Here is a 16777-nt window from a genome sequence, read left to right as displayed (position 1 = left end):
AGAGAAAACTGTTGCTCTTTCTTTTCCTTTAGATTATCATGGTCATAATAGATTTAAATGCATCGACATTGATTACTCTATATTCACATCACTAATGTGTGGGTTCTAAATATTCATGTGTATATAGATACAAACATAAACACAGATACTATATATATATATATATATATATATATATATATATATGTTTCTCCATAAGGTACTCTGAAATGATAGCTGGTATACAACAACAATAACAATAATGATGGTGATAGATACTGTGTGTTGAGCACTTACTAGATAGAGGCTTTATATGATGATCTCTAATCTCACAACTAGTAAGGTATTCCATCTTTTAGGAATTAAGAAATGCAGGCTCAGAGACATTAAGAAACTTGTCTCATAGCTAGTAAGTAGCAAAACAGATCACTGAGCTAATTAGTAGTAGAACTGGAATTTAAATCTGGATTTATTTAACCAATATCTGTGCTAGTTCTATAAAATTTTAAATTACATACACTCTGAAATAATGCATCTTATTCTCTATACCTTCTACTTATATGTACAAATCTAGCTTAAAGGTGTATTCAGGTTCATACATTCCACAAGTATATCAAGATGTCAATTTTGTAGAGAATTTTTTGAAAAAACACGGATTGGTTTCCTGGGTCATTTTGTTTAAGTAGTAACTCAGAATTTATTTTCTGAAAGTTTTTGTATTATTATGAAATGCTGTGCTTCATTTTTATTTTAAATACCCTCTCCCAAAGGAAAAAATATTCTGATCTCAACACATTCCTGTTTTGCCAGTATACCTATATATAAATAAAAATCAAGTTATTAGAACAATTAACTAAATTTATTTAAGTTGTTTAAACCATGATCCATCATAAGCTTTCTAGCTTTTAAGTAAAATAGCTGTGACTAAAGTCAAAAGTATATTTCAGCTGCTAAAGAATTATTTGTTTAAGCTATGCCCAACCCTCTGATACATAGATGTTATAGATATGGTCCAAACAACTTAGAGTTCACATTTAATCATTTAGTCTGCATTACACTGTATAAAGCAGTATTTCTCAATCTTGATTGTTCACTAGTATCATCTAGAGAGTTTCTAACTATCTTCGACTAGGACTGCACCCCAGACCAATTAAATCAGAATCTCTGGGATGGAACCCAGGCATTAGTATTTTTAAAAGGCTTCCAAGTGTTCACAAGGTACAACCAAGATTGAGAACCACTGGCATCAAATGCTGTCACTCACTGCTCACTTTTGTCAGCTGGAGAAGGTAGCTGTAAAGAAAAGTATTAACATTAAAGGTGACTGACCCTCAATATAAAGACATATCACTTTAAAGCCCCCAGAAAGTAAAATAATTAACTATGTAAGAAGTTTACATTAAATACCAAAGAGTCACTCAGCCATGAGTACATTTCATACTACACTATAAGAAGATCCCAATTATGTTCTTTTTATGTCTTTCCTTGTGGGTATATACCCATAGTTGTAGTAGTTCTGGGATATAAACTGATTCTAATGGCAAATCTTCAATTTTTTTCTGTTTAAGGACAAAGGGAATGTAATGAGATTTTTAGATGGTAGGTGTTATTTTCCACATTTTACAAACTAAGAAACTAAATTGCACTAAGATTTATTCAAGTCACAAAAAGGGCAAATTGAGACACAACCTGGAATGTTGGAAAGAGCACTAGACTAGGAGTCATGAAAGTTGGGTCCCACTCATAGCTCAGACAATATTTAGCTTTTTAAGCTTGGACAAGTCTGGAGTTTCGGTTTCCTTCTGTAAAGTACAGGATTTGGACTGGAGAAAAAGTTCCAAAGAAATTTCAAAGAAAAACAACACTGGGGATATATATATATATATAATGATAGATGCTCCAAAGCTTGCTTCAAACATTTTAATAATGAAGTTATTATTATATTATTTATATATACATTTGGGAATGTCTTATTTTACCAAATAAACTACCGGAAAACAAAGTACATGCCATCTATTATCACCTTTACTGCCTAAAAAGAAAAGGCATTTTAATTCCAAAGGAGGTACAAAAAAACCCCCCATAATGTCAGGGTTATTTTTATTTTTTATTTTTATTTTATTTTTTTTAAAGATTTTATTTATTTATTTGACAGAGAGAGACACAGCGAGAGAGGGAACACAAGCAGGGGGAGTGGGAGAGGGAGAAGCAGGCCTCCCGTGGAGCAGGGAGCCCGATGCGTGGTTCGATCCCAGGACCCCGGGATCATGACCTGAGCCGAAGGCAGACGCTTAGCGACTGAGCCACCCAGGTGCCCCTCAGGGTTATTTTTAAATATAGCTTAATGATAAACTCACAGCATTGTTGTCCACCAGGAATAGCCACCCACCCCCCCACACCCCGCCCCCATGAGCAAACGAGAAGCATGAGGACTCTATTGATGTTTTGAATTTAATCTTCTATTAAAGTGGAAGCAGGGTGAAGGGGGATCATTTAGTACCTCTTCGTGTAGTACTTTTTCTGAGGCTTCCCAAAATTTATCGCTAAAGACTACCTTCGTAATTTTTGCCATACCCAAGTACGCAACATTTATTGGCTTAAGGTTTTTATTTAAATTGACTTTTTTTGCTTAAATACATTTATTTCAAAAGGAAACTTTATAGCACTACTTCAAGTAGAAACCTCAAATCTCTTGTTATAAATACAAGATAACCAGGTAAGTACAAAAATCAAAGTTTTATTTTATTTCATTTTATTTGTAGCTAAATGCTATTGCCTTCAAAGACTGAGACTAAGATGCTCTCTCGCGCTCGCTCTCTCTCTGTCTTTCCTACAGAGAGAGATTAGCACATCCTAGGAAGGTATTAAAGACTAACACTAAACTGAGCCCTCAATGTAACCAAAGCGATCAAGAAAAAAATAGAAGAGAGCCGCCTTTTCCCCATGGGACTGATCCAGTGTTACGTAATGATAATGTCACATGCTGGCAGCACCGGGGTCATCTGTCCACGCTGCTCCATACCCTCCTGCCTCTGAACAGGTCATGTGCTCTCCCTTTTTCATTAATCCCGGGAAGAAGCAAAGACTTCGGTTTCCCGGAATTTTTAGTATCAGTAGTCTGAGAAAGAGCTGGGGAGTAGAGTCAGAGATAAATATAAGCAGGTAAAATAGAGAAGGGAGGGTCACCTAGAGCGGGGGAGGGAAACTGAAGCCCAGGGCCTGGAAAGCATTGAGATTCAGGTTCTGGTCTGGGGAGAGATCTCTGCCGTAGGGCCACATTTAGAAAACAGGTAGCAAGCTGATTAATAACTCCATGTAGTAAGTAACTCACAGGATCTGGGCAAGTATCTCTTCTTATTTTTAGATCCACTCCAACTTTAACAGTCTAGCATGGCCAAATCGGAGTTTCTAATCCACAGAGAATTTTTATTTTTAGCTGGGAAGGCCCTTGCTATTCATGAATTATAGCAGCTTTACCTATTCTTTATAATTCAGAGACTTCATTATTAAAATGTTTGAAGCAAGCTATGGAGCATCTATCATTACTTAAAAAGTTAATTAGATTACATAAAAGAAATAATTAGATTTGCATTTTTATCTTGGTTTTAAACTTCCAAAGAAGATCACAACAGCCTGCCTGTGGGCAATTAAAAACAGCATACAGCGGAGAAATAGAGGAGACAGGGTCTGTTTTTCCTGGCTAATTCATGATTGAAGATAGAATTACAAAATATTTTAAGGGCTTGCTGAAGCTGGGGGCTAATCCTAGACTTCTCAGCTTTGTTTATAACTCTCATTTCATTGCAGGAGAGTATCAGATCCATGCACAGTGCCATAGTGGTATCAGATTACATCCCGCGGGTTTACTTAGTCCTGCTCAGAGGCTGTGGGATGGAGATTCGTTACCTGATCAATAACACAAAGAAGAACTATTGGCTAGAGCCAAAACAGGAGCACTGTAATTGCTTTTTGTTTATCAATGCTAAATACAATTAACAGAGATACAACGTAAGACAGAGGGACTCCATGAGACTGGAGGGCTCCTGACTTGCATCAGGCTTGTGTCAGCTCCTGCAGCCATCTCCAAAAGACAATAAATGCCAAGGTCCAGCTCTTAAAATTAGAGGTCACTTAGATACTTAATGATGAAGCATATCCTCAAATATATATCTAGTATTATTATCCTGGCAAAAAATTAATTAACCAGGTCATACAGGCCATGAAGGCTAATGTACAAAGTAATTATTTCTGATCTTTAGACAACTACTTCACATAAAAAGGTAGTCCTTATTCTGCTCAGCAGATACCTGAAATGCCTATAGTTAGTCATACTGAAGGAAACAAAAGACAAGGTTTATCTCCTTAAAAGGTGAGAGTACATCTCAAATTATTCTGTGTAATGGTTTAAGAACAATCACCTCCTCTCTTATAATATTAACATCTCTCCTGGTTAGCAGACAGGAAGAAGAAGAACGCCTACCAAATGGTGCTCTATCCCATGACAGACACACAGAGACACACAAAATATATGAAAAGCACACAGCAATATATCATAGTCAAAACAGAAAATACTGTGTATGAAAAATACTCCTATACTCTCAAGACAGAGTGAAGCTTCAGGGAGGAGAAATACACTTGTAAATAAGCAGCCTGTATTACAGCATTTAAAATAGAAAGCTTTCAGATGAGACAAAGAGTATGTGGAAAGCAGCAGCAAGGGCATTTAGTTCAGGCCTTCCACAGATGGAGTTTGCCATCTAATGCATGTATTAAATGATGAGGAAAGGGCAGTGAATATTGTGCATTCATCATAAGGATTAAAAGTCATAAAGATTAACAAAAAGCTAAGAATTTCAAGTTTCACAATTATACTAAAAAAGGCATGTGTGGATGAATTCACTAAATCGTCGGCTCTGGCCCAGGAAGCCAAATGCCCAAATAATCCCCCAACCAGCCAGCCCATTGTTAAGAGACCACTGTGGTTCCATCAGTGATGTGAGGAGAGGCCACGGCCTGCATAGCACATGATATAAGCCACTTGAAAATCTCTAAGATTGGGGCTTGAAGAGACGTGAATAAGGAGATAACACCGTTCATGTCTGGAAAAAGTAAGTTTCTCACCGAGATATCTTCATGAGCTGAATTCTCTTCCAAAGGTTAAGTTTTAGCAACAAAATGCCATCATTAAATGTGTTCCTAATAACGTGCTATTGAAACCAAAGAATGTGGTATGCTGTGTCCGTGAAGACCATCTTCTCTAGATGCAAGAACCATGACATGGTCAACTGAGGCTGGATAAATACATTTATGGATGGACCGAGAAAGCAGGATTTATACAGTATTTTCTCCCTTGCTTAGACTAGCCTTCCATTTAGTAGTTGATTAAAACACTGTACATATACTTTGATATGTCCAATGGATTAAAAGTGAATTTTGTTGACTGGTCAACATAACTCATAAATAAAATGCTTCAAAAGACTGGCTAAGATATTCTAGTGCAACAATAGAACAAGGAAGATGACACTACGGAAGCAGTTATCTGTCTTTTGGAATTAAAGCACGAGAACCGACATTCCCAATTCCAAGGATCCATGTTCCAGCATCCATTATTTTGGCTTTCCATAGACTTGATGAAAACTGTGCTGTTTCTGTCCTGGAAATATCAAAAATGTCTAACTTTTTCTGGGCTCTATATCGGGGGAATTACTTAATCTGAAACAAATGAGAGGAATCACCATTTTCCCCAAAGCACAAACAGAGGGATTTTTTTTTTTTAATATTTTATTTATTTGACAGAGAGAGACACAGCGAGAGAGGGAACACAAGCAGGGGGAGTGGGAGAGGGAGAAGCAGGCTTCCCGCGGAGTTGGGAGCCCGATGCGGGGCTCGATCCCAGGACCCTGGGATCATGACCTGAGCCAAAGGCAGGCGCTTAACGACTGAGCCACCCAGGCGCCCCACAAACAGAGGGATTTGAATTCACTAAGCAAACAGCCTCCTAAAAGATCTGTTAGTATTAAAGCATTTTAATAATCATTTAAAGTTATTACCCTGATTTTTTAATGGCAAAAATTGACTCGTCAAAAATATAAAAACACTGGTTCACAAAAATCATTCATCTTACGTTCTAAACACGGCTTACATGGTATCTCTTTCAAAATGCAGTTAGAATTTATTAAGGCAAAATTATGTCAAAAATTATATTTAAAGAAGAAAAATATATAAATGAAAGGGTTTTTAACTAAACATTTAAGTTCTGTATGAGTTCACATAAAATAAGCATGGGACTTTTACAATACTGTCTTCAACATGCCTTTTCCGATCTCTAAGGAAAAATCCTGCTTTTTTCATTTTTTGTAAACCATTCAGGTTTTCATTTGTTTCGGTTATAATAGGTCCAGATGTGTTGGTGTGTGGTTGTTACAAGAGGTTAGACACTCTTCCCTTTCTTTCTATTACAGCTTGCAAATTCCAAAACAACAAGACAGATTCACAAGTCAGCATTCTGAACTAGAAGTAGAGAGCAATCTTGAATGTAACCACCTGATACTCATGATCCATAGCCAATTGCCATGGCTTAATCTTGCTGACCATATTAGCTAAAAGGTTCTAGGACTCAGGATTCAAAAAGAAGAAAGAAGGTCAAACTTGGCTCAAATTGTCTCTGTATACATTTGCTTTAAGAAGGTTTTCTGTTCACCTCATTTTACTCTTTGTTCTGGTTTGTTCTCAAAAGGGAGAATGTTTCTTTCATGATAGAAAAGTGTTGGAGGCATCTCTTAAATCTCATATTTTGCTCAAAAAGTATACTAAAATTAACCCAATAATAATCTCTTCTAAATTTGATCATGACTATAGCTTGTCAAAAACCATGTTTGAAAATACAGACAACCCATTTCCTTTCTAAAAAAAAAAATAATAACTAAAAGTCTGAATATCAAATACCTGCTTCATAAGTGTCAGAGATAAGTATATTTTGTGTAAGGAGTGTTTCAGCATTTGAAAAATTCTTTGAATGGTCTATACTGATAAGTACTGACAAGATATGAAGTAATGCAGTAGCTCAGGGCAGAATGAACTATAAATACAGGTTATTGCTTCCTGTTATTTTTAAAAATATGAATCTTACTATAAAGATTCCTATATTTCTAAAATGAATGCAACTCTGACATTTTGAATCTCTGATTTTATAATTTGTACAGTTGAGATCAAGTGCTGATTAGCTTCAATTTTTAAAAATTTAAACAATAAGAAATAGCCACACTTTTAAAAGCAATTAAACTTCCATTAGAAAGCTTGAAAAAACAGTTTTCCTATCTTCTCAAATTGAACATTCTGATGAATAATATTTTAACATCATATTCTATAGTTTCTTGAAAAAAGGCATCAATTTCACGTAGTAAAGTTATAACCATAAAATCATATGCAGTCAGTAAATACTAATAATATTTCATAAAATGCTCTGAACTGATTTGGTTGCTATTCATCTACCACCCTCAGTACCACAAAGCAAACATCAATTAAGACAGCCACTTCATACAAACAACAGTGGACTAAGAAGTGAAATACTTTGAAAATAAATAAAGAAGAAAATAATAAAGATGTAGTAAAGACCTTAACAATAAGTAACTGATAAATCAGGGAACATCTCAGGAAACTTCTTCCATTCCTGCTTTACAAATAGGAGAAAGAGAGAGAACTAAATGATCAGGTTGTTTAACACCTACTGAGTTCTTAGAGAGGAATCTCGAGAAAAATGTAGGAAACCACAGGCTAAAAATCTTGACCTTAGCAGTAGGAGACACACTGAAAATTCTAATAAGGGCAGAAACAAGGAACACCTGGACAGTTATTTAATTAAGGATCTCAGCATGAGTCATAAAAGAGATATCAGGAGGAGAAATTATTCCACGATTTAATTGTAAAAGCTGACTGTCAAAAATGCCAGAGACATTCCATCTCCCCTCTATTTGGACTCTTTATTTTGAAACATATATACTTGCATAGGGAAGATAGAATCAGAATGAATTAAACAACAACAACGAAGCCACTGGCGAAAACTTTGAGTGAAGATAACGGGACAAAAATGCCAAACGAAGTACAGGGACTTCCTCAGGCACCAAGTTGGTACTTTAAATGGAACACCAAGCATGATTAACAAATGAAGCAAGGTTCCACGTTAAAATCACTGGCTTTCACCAATGAAAGAGCAGACGAGTAAACTATGACTTTATGCGAATGATTTTTTAAAAAGACAGGAAGGTGTAATATTAAACGCAAGCAAAGGAATACTGTAATTCACAATATACTGCCCCCCCCTAGGCTGCAACACAGATTGCAGAGGTTAGAAAACATCCATAGCAACCAAGAGAAAGCACAGAGGCCGTGGCAGGTAGACAGAAATCTGGGATGAGTATTCCTCAGGATTCATCACCAGACAACCGGGTCTGTATTCTAAGGTTTTCTAGAAGTCACATACCCATGCTCCTTTTCAAAAATGGATGCCACTTCCCTTACCTATCTCAGATAGCTGTTAGTTACATTAACCATGAGGTGTCTATAGGAACATCAGAAATCAGAATTCCTTCCCAGGCCACTGTAATCGTGATCTATGTACCATGTTGTTACACTGCCACAACAAAAAAGGGATTTTTAAAATTGTGTTACAGTTATTCGGGAACAAGTGTTTCTTCCTTTCCAGACTATAAGCTCCTTGAAGACACATAATTATTCATTGATCTTTCTATTCCCCTCAGCACCCAGCAGAAATGCAGTGAATATTTGTTAAAGACCAAATTAATCATTATCAATCTTTTCCCAGCTTGTAAGACTCTTCTCATAACTGACCCAATCAGACAGTCTTGATAAGCAAATAAGCGTCAGCTTCTCCCTGTGATACCATCAGGTGGTAGAATACAAAGCAGAAAGTGGTTTGTGGCAATAAAAACAGCACGTGTGTGCTACCTTTGAGACCATTTGGGTTTCCACTGGGTGAGTGTTGGGCAAATGGCAAAAGGAGAAAGAGATAAGGTTTATTCCGTGTATGCCTCACATCCGAATGCTTAGACCACCACGTGGTCGTGGTCAATGTTTCCTACATCCATGTATACAATTGTATACAACATCCTTGAGGAACAGCCCTGTCGACAAGAGAGCGGGGCGCATTTGCAGCATTTTAAATTCCATTTGCAAGGAGGAAAGTCTCTAAGTACAATCAGCCGAGAGTAATAAAACACACTGACCTGGATCTGTTGCTGCAGGAGATTAATTTTGTGCTGCTGCTGCAGAAGTTGCTGCTGCTGTCTTGCAATCTATTGGAAACAAAGTCTCGTTAAGTTCATATGAAACGCTTGCACCTTGGCCATTACCCAGGTAGCTCTCTCGGAATGACAAGAATGCTTTATTGCACTTCTGGGTGAAAGAGTTCCCATAAAATGAGAGAGGCAGACTTGGTAAGTTGGAGAAAATGAAAAATTTCAAACAGGTGCCACCTCTCTGCTTACCACCTAAATCTTTCTCTGTAGGTGAACAGTACCCCTTGTATGACACTTGTGAGCAGTTCATCCATATCTGCACTGGTCATCTGGAAAGAATGGGAATATCGAAATCTGATCTTTGGAGAATAAAGACAGGAAAACTCTGGCTACATTTTTCGCAAGAGCTTAATTCGGATATAAAAAGTACAATCTGTAAGCAAAGCCGGGAAAGAACTTCCTATTACTTGTGGTCTACTTTGGGGAAACCTTTTCTGAAAGAAAGATTTCCAGAACTGGTAAAACTTACAAATATTGTCAAGGGAGTGCCAAAAAAGCAGCAAAAAGTCAGAAATCTTTTTGGTTGTTGTTGTGGATGTCACAGGTACAAAGCACTTTTTAAAAACAAAATTTAATATTTATCCTTTTGAGGGTAATGTGTTAATTTTAAAGTTCAGGATCCACATACAAGTTTTACATTCCCTTCCTTCGTCCAGCAGTCAGATTCAACATGTGAACACTCCATCTGGTCTATAAAAAGAAATATTAACCACTCAATGCAAGCCCTATTGAGGACTGAATCTGCCCCTCAGAAGAGCAAACAACTTCTTCAGCATAATGTTATTTACTATAAAACATGAGTTCGGCATCAGGCTGCCTCTTGCCTCAAAAGCTGGAGCCCCAGGAGATGCCCCTTATAAGAACACACTCACTGCCCACACAGGAAGCCAGATGGAAAAGTGGCCAGAGACTACTTAGAAGAACTTGGTTTAGTAGTGCCCTACAGGCAAGAGTTATGTTTTTTTTCCTTCCTATTTCTTCTACTTCCAAAAGCCTATATTCTAGAATCTTGGAAGTGGAAATGAATACGGATCAGCCCTCTGCTGTGTATTTCTTGAGTCTTTTTGATGCTTCAGCCTAGAGCAGAGGGAAACACCCAAATCACATTTCACTCAGCCCAAGATAACAAAAAATAGCAGTCTACTCCCAAATGTTGCTTTTGTGGTTTCTGGTGATGACTGGCTCATACTGGAACTTATGATAAAGCTGCCCCTATCACTGGCTAGAGTTTGAGAGATGGGACCACTCCTTCCCAAAGCTTTTTAAGCAAAATGGAAACAGTGTCTAATCAGATTGGAAAGGCCCAGTCTGCTTGTCACCATTCAAATCAGAAATGGACAACTCGGCAACTCTAGGTATAGATGCTGGATCCTCTGAATATTTATTTCCTCTTAGCAAACCAGTGAAACACTACTAGGCATCTAATATTGATGGTCCCTCCTAAATGATAAAGTGCTGCATAGAAATGCATCCAAAACACCACAGTGCAATTACTATCATCCACTCTAGACGTATGGGTTTGACACAGTGAAGTATGGTACATAAGCACCATGTGGCTCAAATTCTGAATTTTATTTGCCAATCGGTTGAGCTACATGCTCGCTTCATTGAGCATGACAACCTAGTTTTAAGTGTCATTTAATTTTCATTTTGAAATATAATTACAAAGTGTTCACTGTAAGATATCACTCGTCTGCAAATGTGTCAAGATTAATTTGTGCTAGCTTATTCACAAGTGTCAATAGTTAATTACTGTGTCATCTCTGGATGGCTAAATGACATTCTAACTTCTGATTTTTTACAGTGTTCCTTTATGTTATTTTCCATTAGGGGCTGAGGCCATATTCCTACATGTGGGCAAATATTCAAGCATATAAAATACCAGACGTCACAACTCATTAAAATCAACAGAGCATATATTGCTCTATATACCCCTATAAAATACATTTAACTGAAAAGATAATTCCAGTAATAATGTCAGATTCCTAAAAACTGCACATTAATTTGGGTCCGTCTGATCTAAAGCATCAGGGACTACTCTATAGGATCATTGTTGTTAGATTAATGTACTCTTATGAGACAGGAAAAACCTTTGGGAAAGTGATTTATTTTTTAAAAGATACACATTTAAACTTTGCTATTCTTTCTTCTTTCTCACATCTAAATCAATGAAATCAAATTCTTAGAAGAACCATGTGCTAATTTGTTTTCAATGATTTACCTATGCTATGAATAGAGTGACCATATAATTTATATAATTTATCATTCAAATTGCGACAACTTTTGCAAGTGGAATAGGGGGTTACTAATAATTACTCTGGAAAACAGGCACTAGCCATGGCTACTCTGGGACAACTGAGACCTATGGTCACCCTAGCTTTAAAGTCTGAGAAAATCATTGGACCAGTAAGCTTAAAGATCCTCAAAGTTTTTCTAGACCAGCACTCTCCTTTTCTGGATGAGAAGAGTAAGGCCTGGAGAGAAGCAACTTACTCATGGTTAAGCTATACTAGGAATACGCGTGATGCCTATGTGAATAAGTCCCTAAGTAATTAATCAAATCCAAACGTTCTGGAACAACGTTATCACTTCAATTATGCCCAGTTGCTATGATGCCTTTCTTTGTCCTCCACATATCACCTCAGTATTCTGAAGACCCTGGATTTTTAGAAGGCTTCTTCCTTTCTTTCCTTCTTTTTTTTTTTTTTTTTTAGGAATGCTTATGACAAATAAACCAATCAATGTGATTACTCGCTGAGCTTGGCACATTCCACATCTCCAGCTCATCAGCTCCTTTTGCAGGGCTCACCTGTTCTTGCTGTTGGCGAGCAAGGTCCATTTGCTGCCGTTGTTTCTCAATTTGTGAGGCTGCCAGTTTTTTCTGTTCATCATGCGCTGCCAGGAGCTGCTCCCGTAAACTGATCAGCTGGGTAATCATTGTAGAGAGCTGCCGTTCTTTTTCTGCCAGGCTCTCAGGTGTACCTAAAATGGAAGTGAGAAGATATCTCACAAGTTTGAGAAAAGTCAGAATGAATTGGGGAAAGGGGGAGGGCAGATTTAGAAAGGGACTACCTTAAGACACTTAAAGATCTGGGACAGTAACTGGAGGTTACTGTGAGCATTAGGAACACAACAGAGTATCAATGGAATGAACACCAGAGTTAGTCATTGCCCCTGCCAAGAAAAAGTATTATCACTAATAAAAGTCTCATTCTTCCCTCTTGCTCTTATTTAAAACAAAACAAAACAAAAAGCAGAACTACCCCCATCTCCACCCTTTTACCATATTCCTCCTCTCCCCACCCCCTTGCCCCTACCAAATCTATCTGCTCAAGCTAGGAAACCTATGATATTTAATACCAAAGATTAGAAAGTATAGGTTGTGTTAATTTTCTATAATATTAGTTTTCTCTACCCTCAGTGGACTATACAGGATCTAAGACATAGTAGGTGCTTAATAAGTGTTATTTAAGGAATTTTCCAATCATTGCTCTCCTAAAACTGTTCTATTATGTAAAGACCTGTCTCTGAATTCAAGAGTTGTTCTCTTCGCCATGGAATGAGTTCTACAGAGAGAGGGGAAAAAAAAAATCTGCCTTGCCTCAGGTAAGAAAGGATTGAATCTGATTTTTTTTCCCCCTGTGAAGGGATCAAGCTAAAGTTCTCAAGTTCATCCTTAAAGGCAACAATGTTGCTTGGAGGGCTCTTTCACCCCTTTGTCATTTGTCATTCTTCAAAGGGAAAAAACACGTTCAAGGTTGAAAAGGTTATGCATAAGGATGTGTTGTTTAATGAATATGATGTCGCTGAACACTTATGGTATGCACTAATGGTGCTGAACAGTCTTTTTATGGGCAAATTGCACAGCTCTCCTAAGTAAAGGGTATGGAATCCTTTTGTGAATCTAAATTAGAGTATTTACCACAGCATAAGATAAGAATTTCAACCCACTGTATTTGAGCCACACAGGTTTCATTATGAAGAAATGATCTACGATTTGAAAGCTTTTCAGAAAGATGCCACCAGCTGTCAAAGGAGACAAAGATTGCCAATTTGTGTGTGTGTGTGTGTGTGTGGAAGAGGAGACTTCCAATCTCCTTAGGAAACCCCCCTCATTCCTGCTAAGAAAGCACCAGGACAATCTGAGAAACTAAAAATATTTCAATTAGCAATGGTCCTATTTTCCGAGTAGCCCGTGGACAAAGGGAGCCTTCAGAGGATGCAGGCAAGTACTTGCTAGTATCTGATTCCCAGAAGGTAAAACTGATGTCAGCAGAGAAGTTATGGCACTTAGGACTACCTTGGGGTTTGCAATGCCAATTCAAGTCCTTAAAAAATAAAGAAACAAACAAACTGTCAATATCCCATATCCTTGAAGATTCACTGAGTTGAAAGATGGCCTAAAATCAAAATTAAAAGAAAAATAAGATAATGAGATGATGTTAGAAAATGTGTTCTACTGATAAAAGCACAAATACTGTATCAAGCTGTTCTTTCCACCTACTGGAATTGATTTTTTTAAATGAGTTTTTATTTCAGCAATAGGAACTTCAGCTTGGTAAAAAAGAACTTCTTGATCTAGAAATACTAAAATACAAAAGCAGGTTCCTAGAAGGAATCATAAAATTTCTTCAAAATTGCAACAAGCTCAATTAATGCATGTGTTAATATATATAAGAATGAGAAAATACAAAATAAATATGAAATGTATTTATTTACTCATCTTATTCATTTTTCATTGAAAAAAAAATACTTCCTGAATGACAGCTATGTGTCAGGTACTGTTTAGAACTAAGGATACTGACAGAATTCCCTACTCTCATGCACTTTGTAGTCCAAAGTAGGGAGACACCTTAATCAAGAAATCACACTTTTAAATGTAAACTACAACTAAAAAAGAATTACAACATGATAGGTATTTGGGGGAAAGTTTAACCAAGTCTGGGAGGCCCAAGTGTAAGAAAGATAGACTGAAAAAGTAACAAATTAACAGGAAGATGAAGAGAGTTAACTAGTCAAAGAGTTGGAGGGTGGTCAAGGAGCTTTTCTGCAGAAACAAAATAGGCAAAAGCCCTGAGACAGTGGGGGAGGGGGTGTTCTAGTGTGTTCCAGAAGTTGCAAGAAAATAGTAAAATTTGAGCAAGTAAAATTAAAGCAAGGAGTGGAGTACCAGATGAAGTAGGAAAAGTTCACACCATACAGCTCCTAATAGACCAGGCTTGATAAACTTCATATTTATTCTAAGAATATTTTAAAATCACTACAGTATTTTAGATAAGGGATGAATGATGTGGTCATTCTAGCTATGGTGTGGGAAATAGTTTGGAAAATTATAAGACTAGATCATTGGGATATATGCACATTTTATTACATATATTTTTGGAAATATTCTGATCTACCTGTAATTTTCTTTCTATACCTATCTATATGCAGTGATTTAAGAGAAGGCTTAGTAGATTCTGGGAAAGTCACCGTACCACAATTCTTTGTTAATAAAGAAGAGCATTCATAAGAAACTTTGGGCAAGGACCAATACAAGGGTAGGATCTGGTACTTAGATTCCCCAGTAGATTGGAAGCTTTTCTCTTCTCCTAGATTAAACAATGTTGTTTTAACAATCTTCAATGTAGTCTCCTTTCTCCTCTACGCAGGAAACAGAGAAGCTGAGGATAACATATAAATGTCCTCTCAGCTTCTTCTGCTCAAGGTGAAGCCAATAGGTCTATAAATGCATCGGTGCTTCCAATGCAAATAGACATGTATATCTGTATTTACAGAATATCACCATTTAACTGAAGCTTTTTACAAATCACTAATGATATTCAAGCTGTAAAATTATAAAAATTCAGTGACATCTAAATAAATTTTTTAAAAAGTAAGCCAGAGAGCAATATTTTTAAATGGAAATTTTAGGCATTCATATAAACTGTCACTATCTTTTCCTTAATTTGAGGAGCACATATATATATATTTTGAATAGATATGAGTGGCATAATGAATGCAGTTGGACTGAAATACAGTAGCAAAACAAGTCTAAAATTTCCCCCTCAATGGAGAATTTATATATCTATCTATACATATAGATAGATAGATAGATATATCAATTAGTCCCTTGTGGGTCAAATTAAGGAGAGATCAATTTACACCATACAATAGCTTATACTCTCTAAATGTGTAGGCCACTTTGTTCCTATATGCATGGGCATGTGTGTGTGTGCACGCATGATCATTTTTCTGTTCTATAACCATTGTATTTATTCACATATAGTGGTTTAAAGCAAGGTATTTAAAACCTGTGGGGCTGGATTTTTCAGTTTTAAATTAACAGCAAATGTTTATGCTGCTGTAATAAAAATAACATTGAATCTCAATCACAATGATCAACCAACCTGTGAACACAAGTTTTCTCATCTCAAAAAATACTAGTTTAATTGAATATGGAACTTTGCTATGGCAAATAAACTAACAAACAAAAAACACAAATCCTATAGACAGTCCTTAACTTACAATGGTTCAACTTATAATTTTTTGACTTTATGATGGTGCAAAAGTGATACGTATCCAGTACACCGGGGAACGAGAGTCTCTCCAGATGCTGGGCAGAGGCAGAGACCTGCAGCCCCCACTCAGCCGCACGATGGCCAGGGCTAACAGCCAGCGTGCTTCGCCATACTGCACCTGTATGACCATTCTGTTTTTCAGTTTTGGGATGATATTCAAAAAATTATAATTTATTATTATTGTTATAAAATAGGCTTGATGTTAGATGATTTTGCCCAAGTGTAGGCTACTGTAAGTGTTCTGAGCCTAGCGAAGGTAGGCTAGGCTATGCTCCATTAGGTGGATTGGGGTGTATTAAAGGCATTTTGGACTTAACGATATTTTCAACTGAAGATGGGTTCATCTGGACGTCACTCCATCACGAGTTGAGGAAGACCTGTACAACTGCCAGAGTTGTTGAAAACGTAGACAAATTATGGGGCACGGTGGGGCAACCTAAATACCGTCCGGCTCTGTTAAAGGCAAAAGACCAAACAAAATGCTCTTATGCGGTAACTTAGCTCCATGTAAAAAGTCTTGGCTTAAGTGATGTTTTGAGTTTTGATAAAATCAACTTGAAAAAAAGAGGAGCTCAGATCCAGAGGATCTGCCCAGGCCAGCAGAGGTCATCAGTAGCTGCCTAACTGTTGTCTGTTTCACATCCTTCAGGCTATCTTAAAATCTCTAGAAAACATTGCCAGAAAATAGTCTCTCCCACACAAAAACAGAGGTAGTTTCATAAACTGCAAAGAGGGAACCAACAAAAAGGCTTCTGTACAGCTTCTCTACAAGTCAATGTACCTGTTTTTATCCAATATTGCACACAGTGTGCGCCTGACACTCTCCGCTATAAACTGTGTCTATTCTCCAACTCCAAAGACAGTGCAGCAGGTTTTTGTTTTGTTTTTTTTTTCCACGGGGTCGTCTTTAGCCCCAAACCACAT

At 37.1% G+C, this 16777-nt stretch overlaps 1 protein-coding gene across 6 annotated transcripts in view; it reads right to left on the bottom strand.

Annotated features, from left to right (window-relative positions):
• The window catches only part of SOX6 (SRY-box transcription factor 6), a 594109-nt gene that overhangs the window by 179498 nt on the left and 397834 nt on the right, over window positions 1-16777 (bottom strand). For all 6 annotated transcript variants that reach the window (XM_021685803.1, XM_021685805.1, XM_021685806.1 and 3 more), the window contains 2 exons: window positions 12103-12275; window positions 9222-9290 (listed from right to left, as the gene is read on the bottom strand). In XM_021685803.1, the coding sequence (XP_021541478.1) occupies window positions 9222-9290; window positions 12103-12275 (242 nt within the window). The remainder of the gene's footprint in view (window positions 1-9221; window positions 9291-12102; window positions 12276-16777) is intronic.

This window comes from Neomonachus schauinslandi, chromosome 11 (assembly GCF_002201575.2).
Source record: "Neomonachus schauinslandi chromosome 11, ASM220157v2, whole genome shotgun sequence".
In the NCBI taxonomy this organism is placed as follows: Eukaryota; Metazoa; Chordata; class Mammalia; order Carnivora; family Phocidae; genus Neomonachus; species Neomonachus schauinslandi.
The sequence above is the reverse complement of the archived record's forward strand: the minus strand, read 5'-3'. Positions and strand labels throughout refer to the sequence as shown.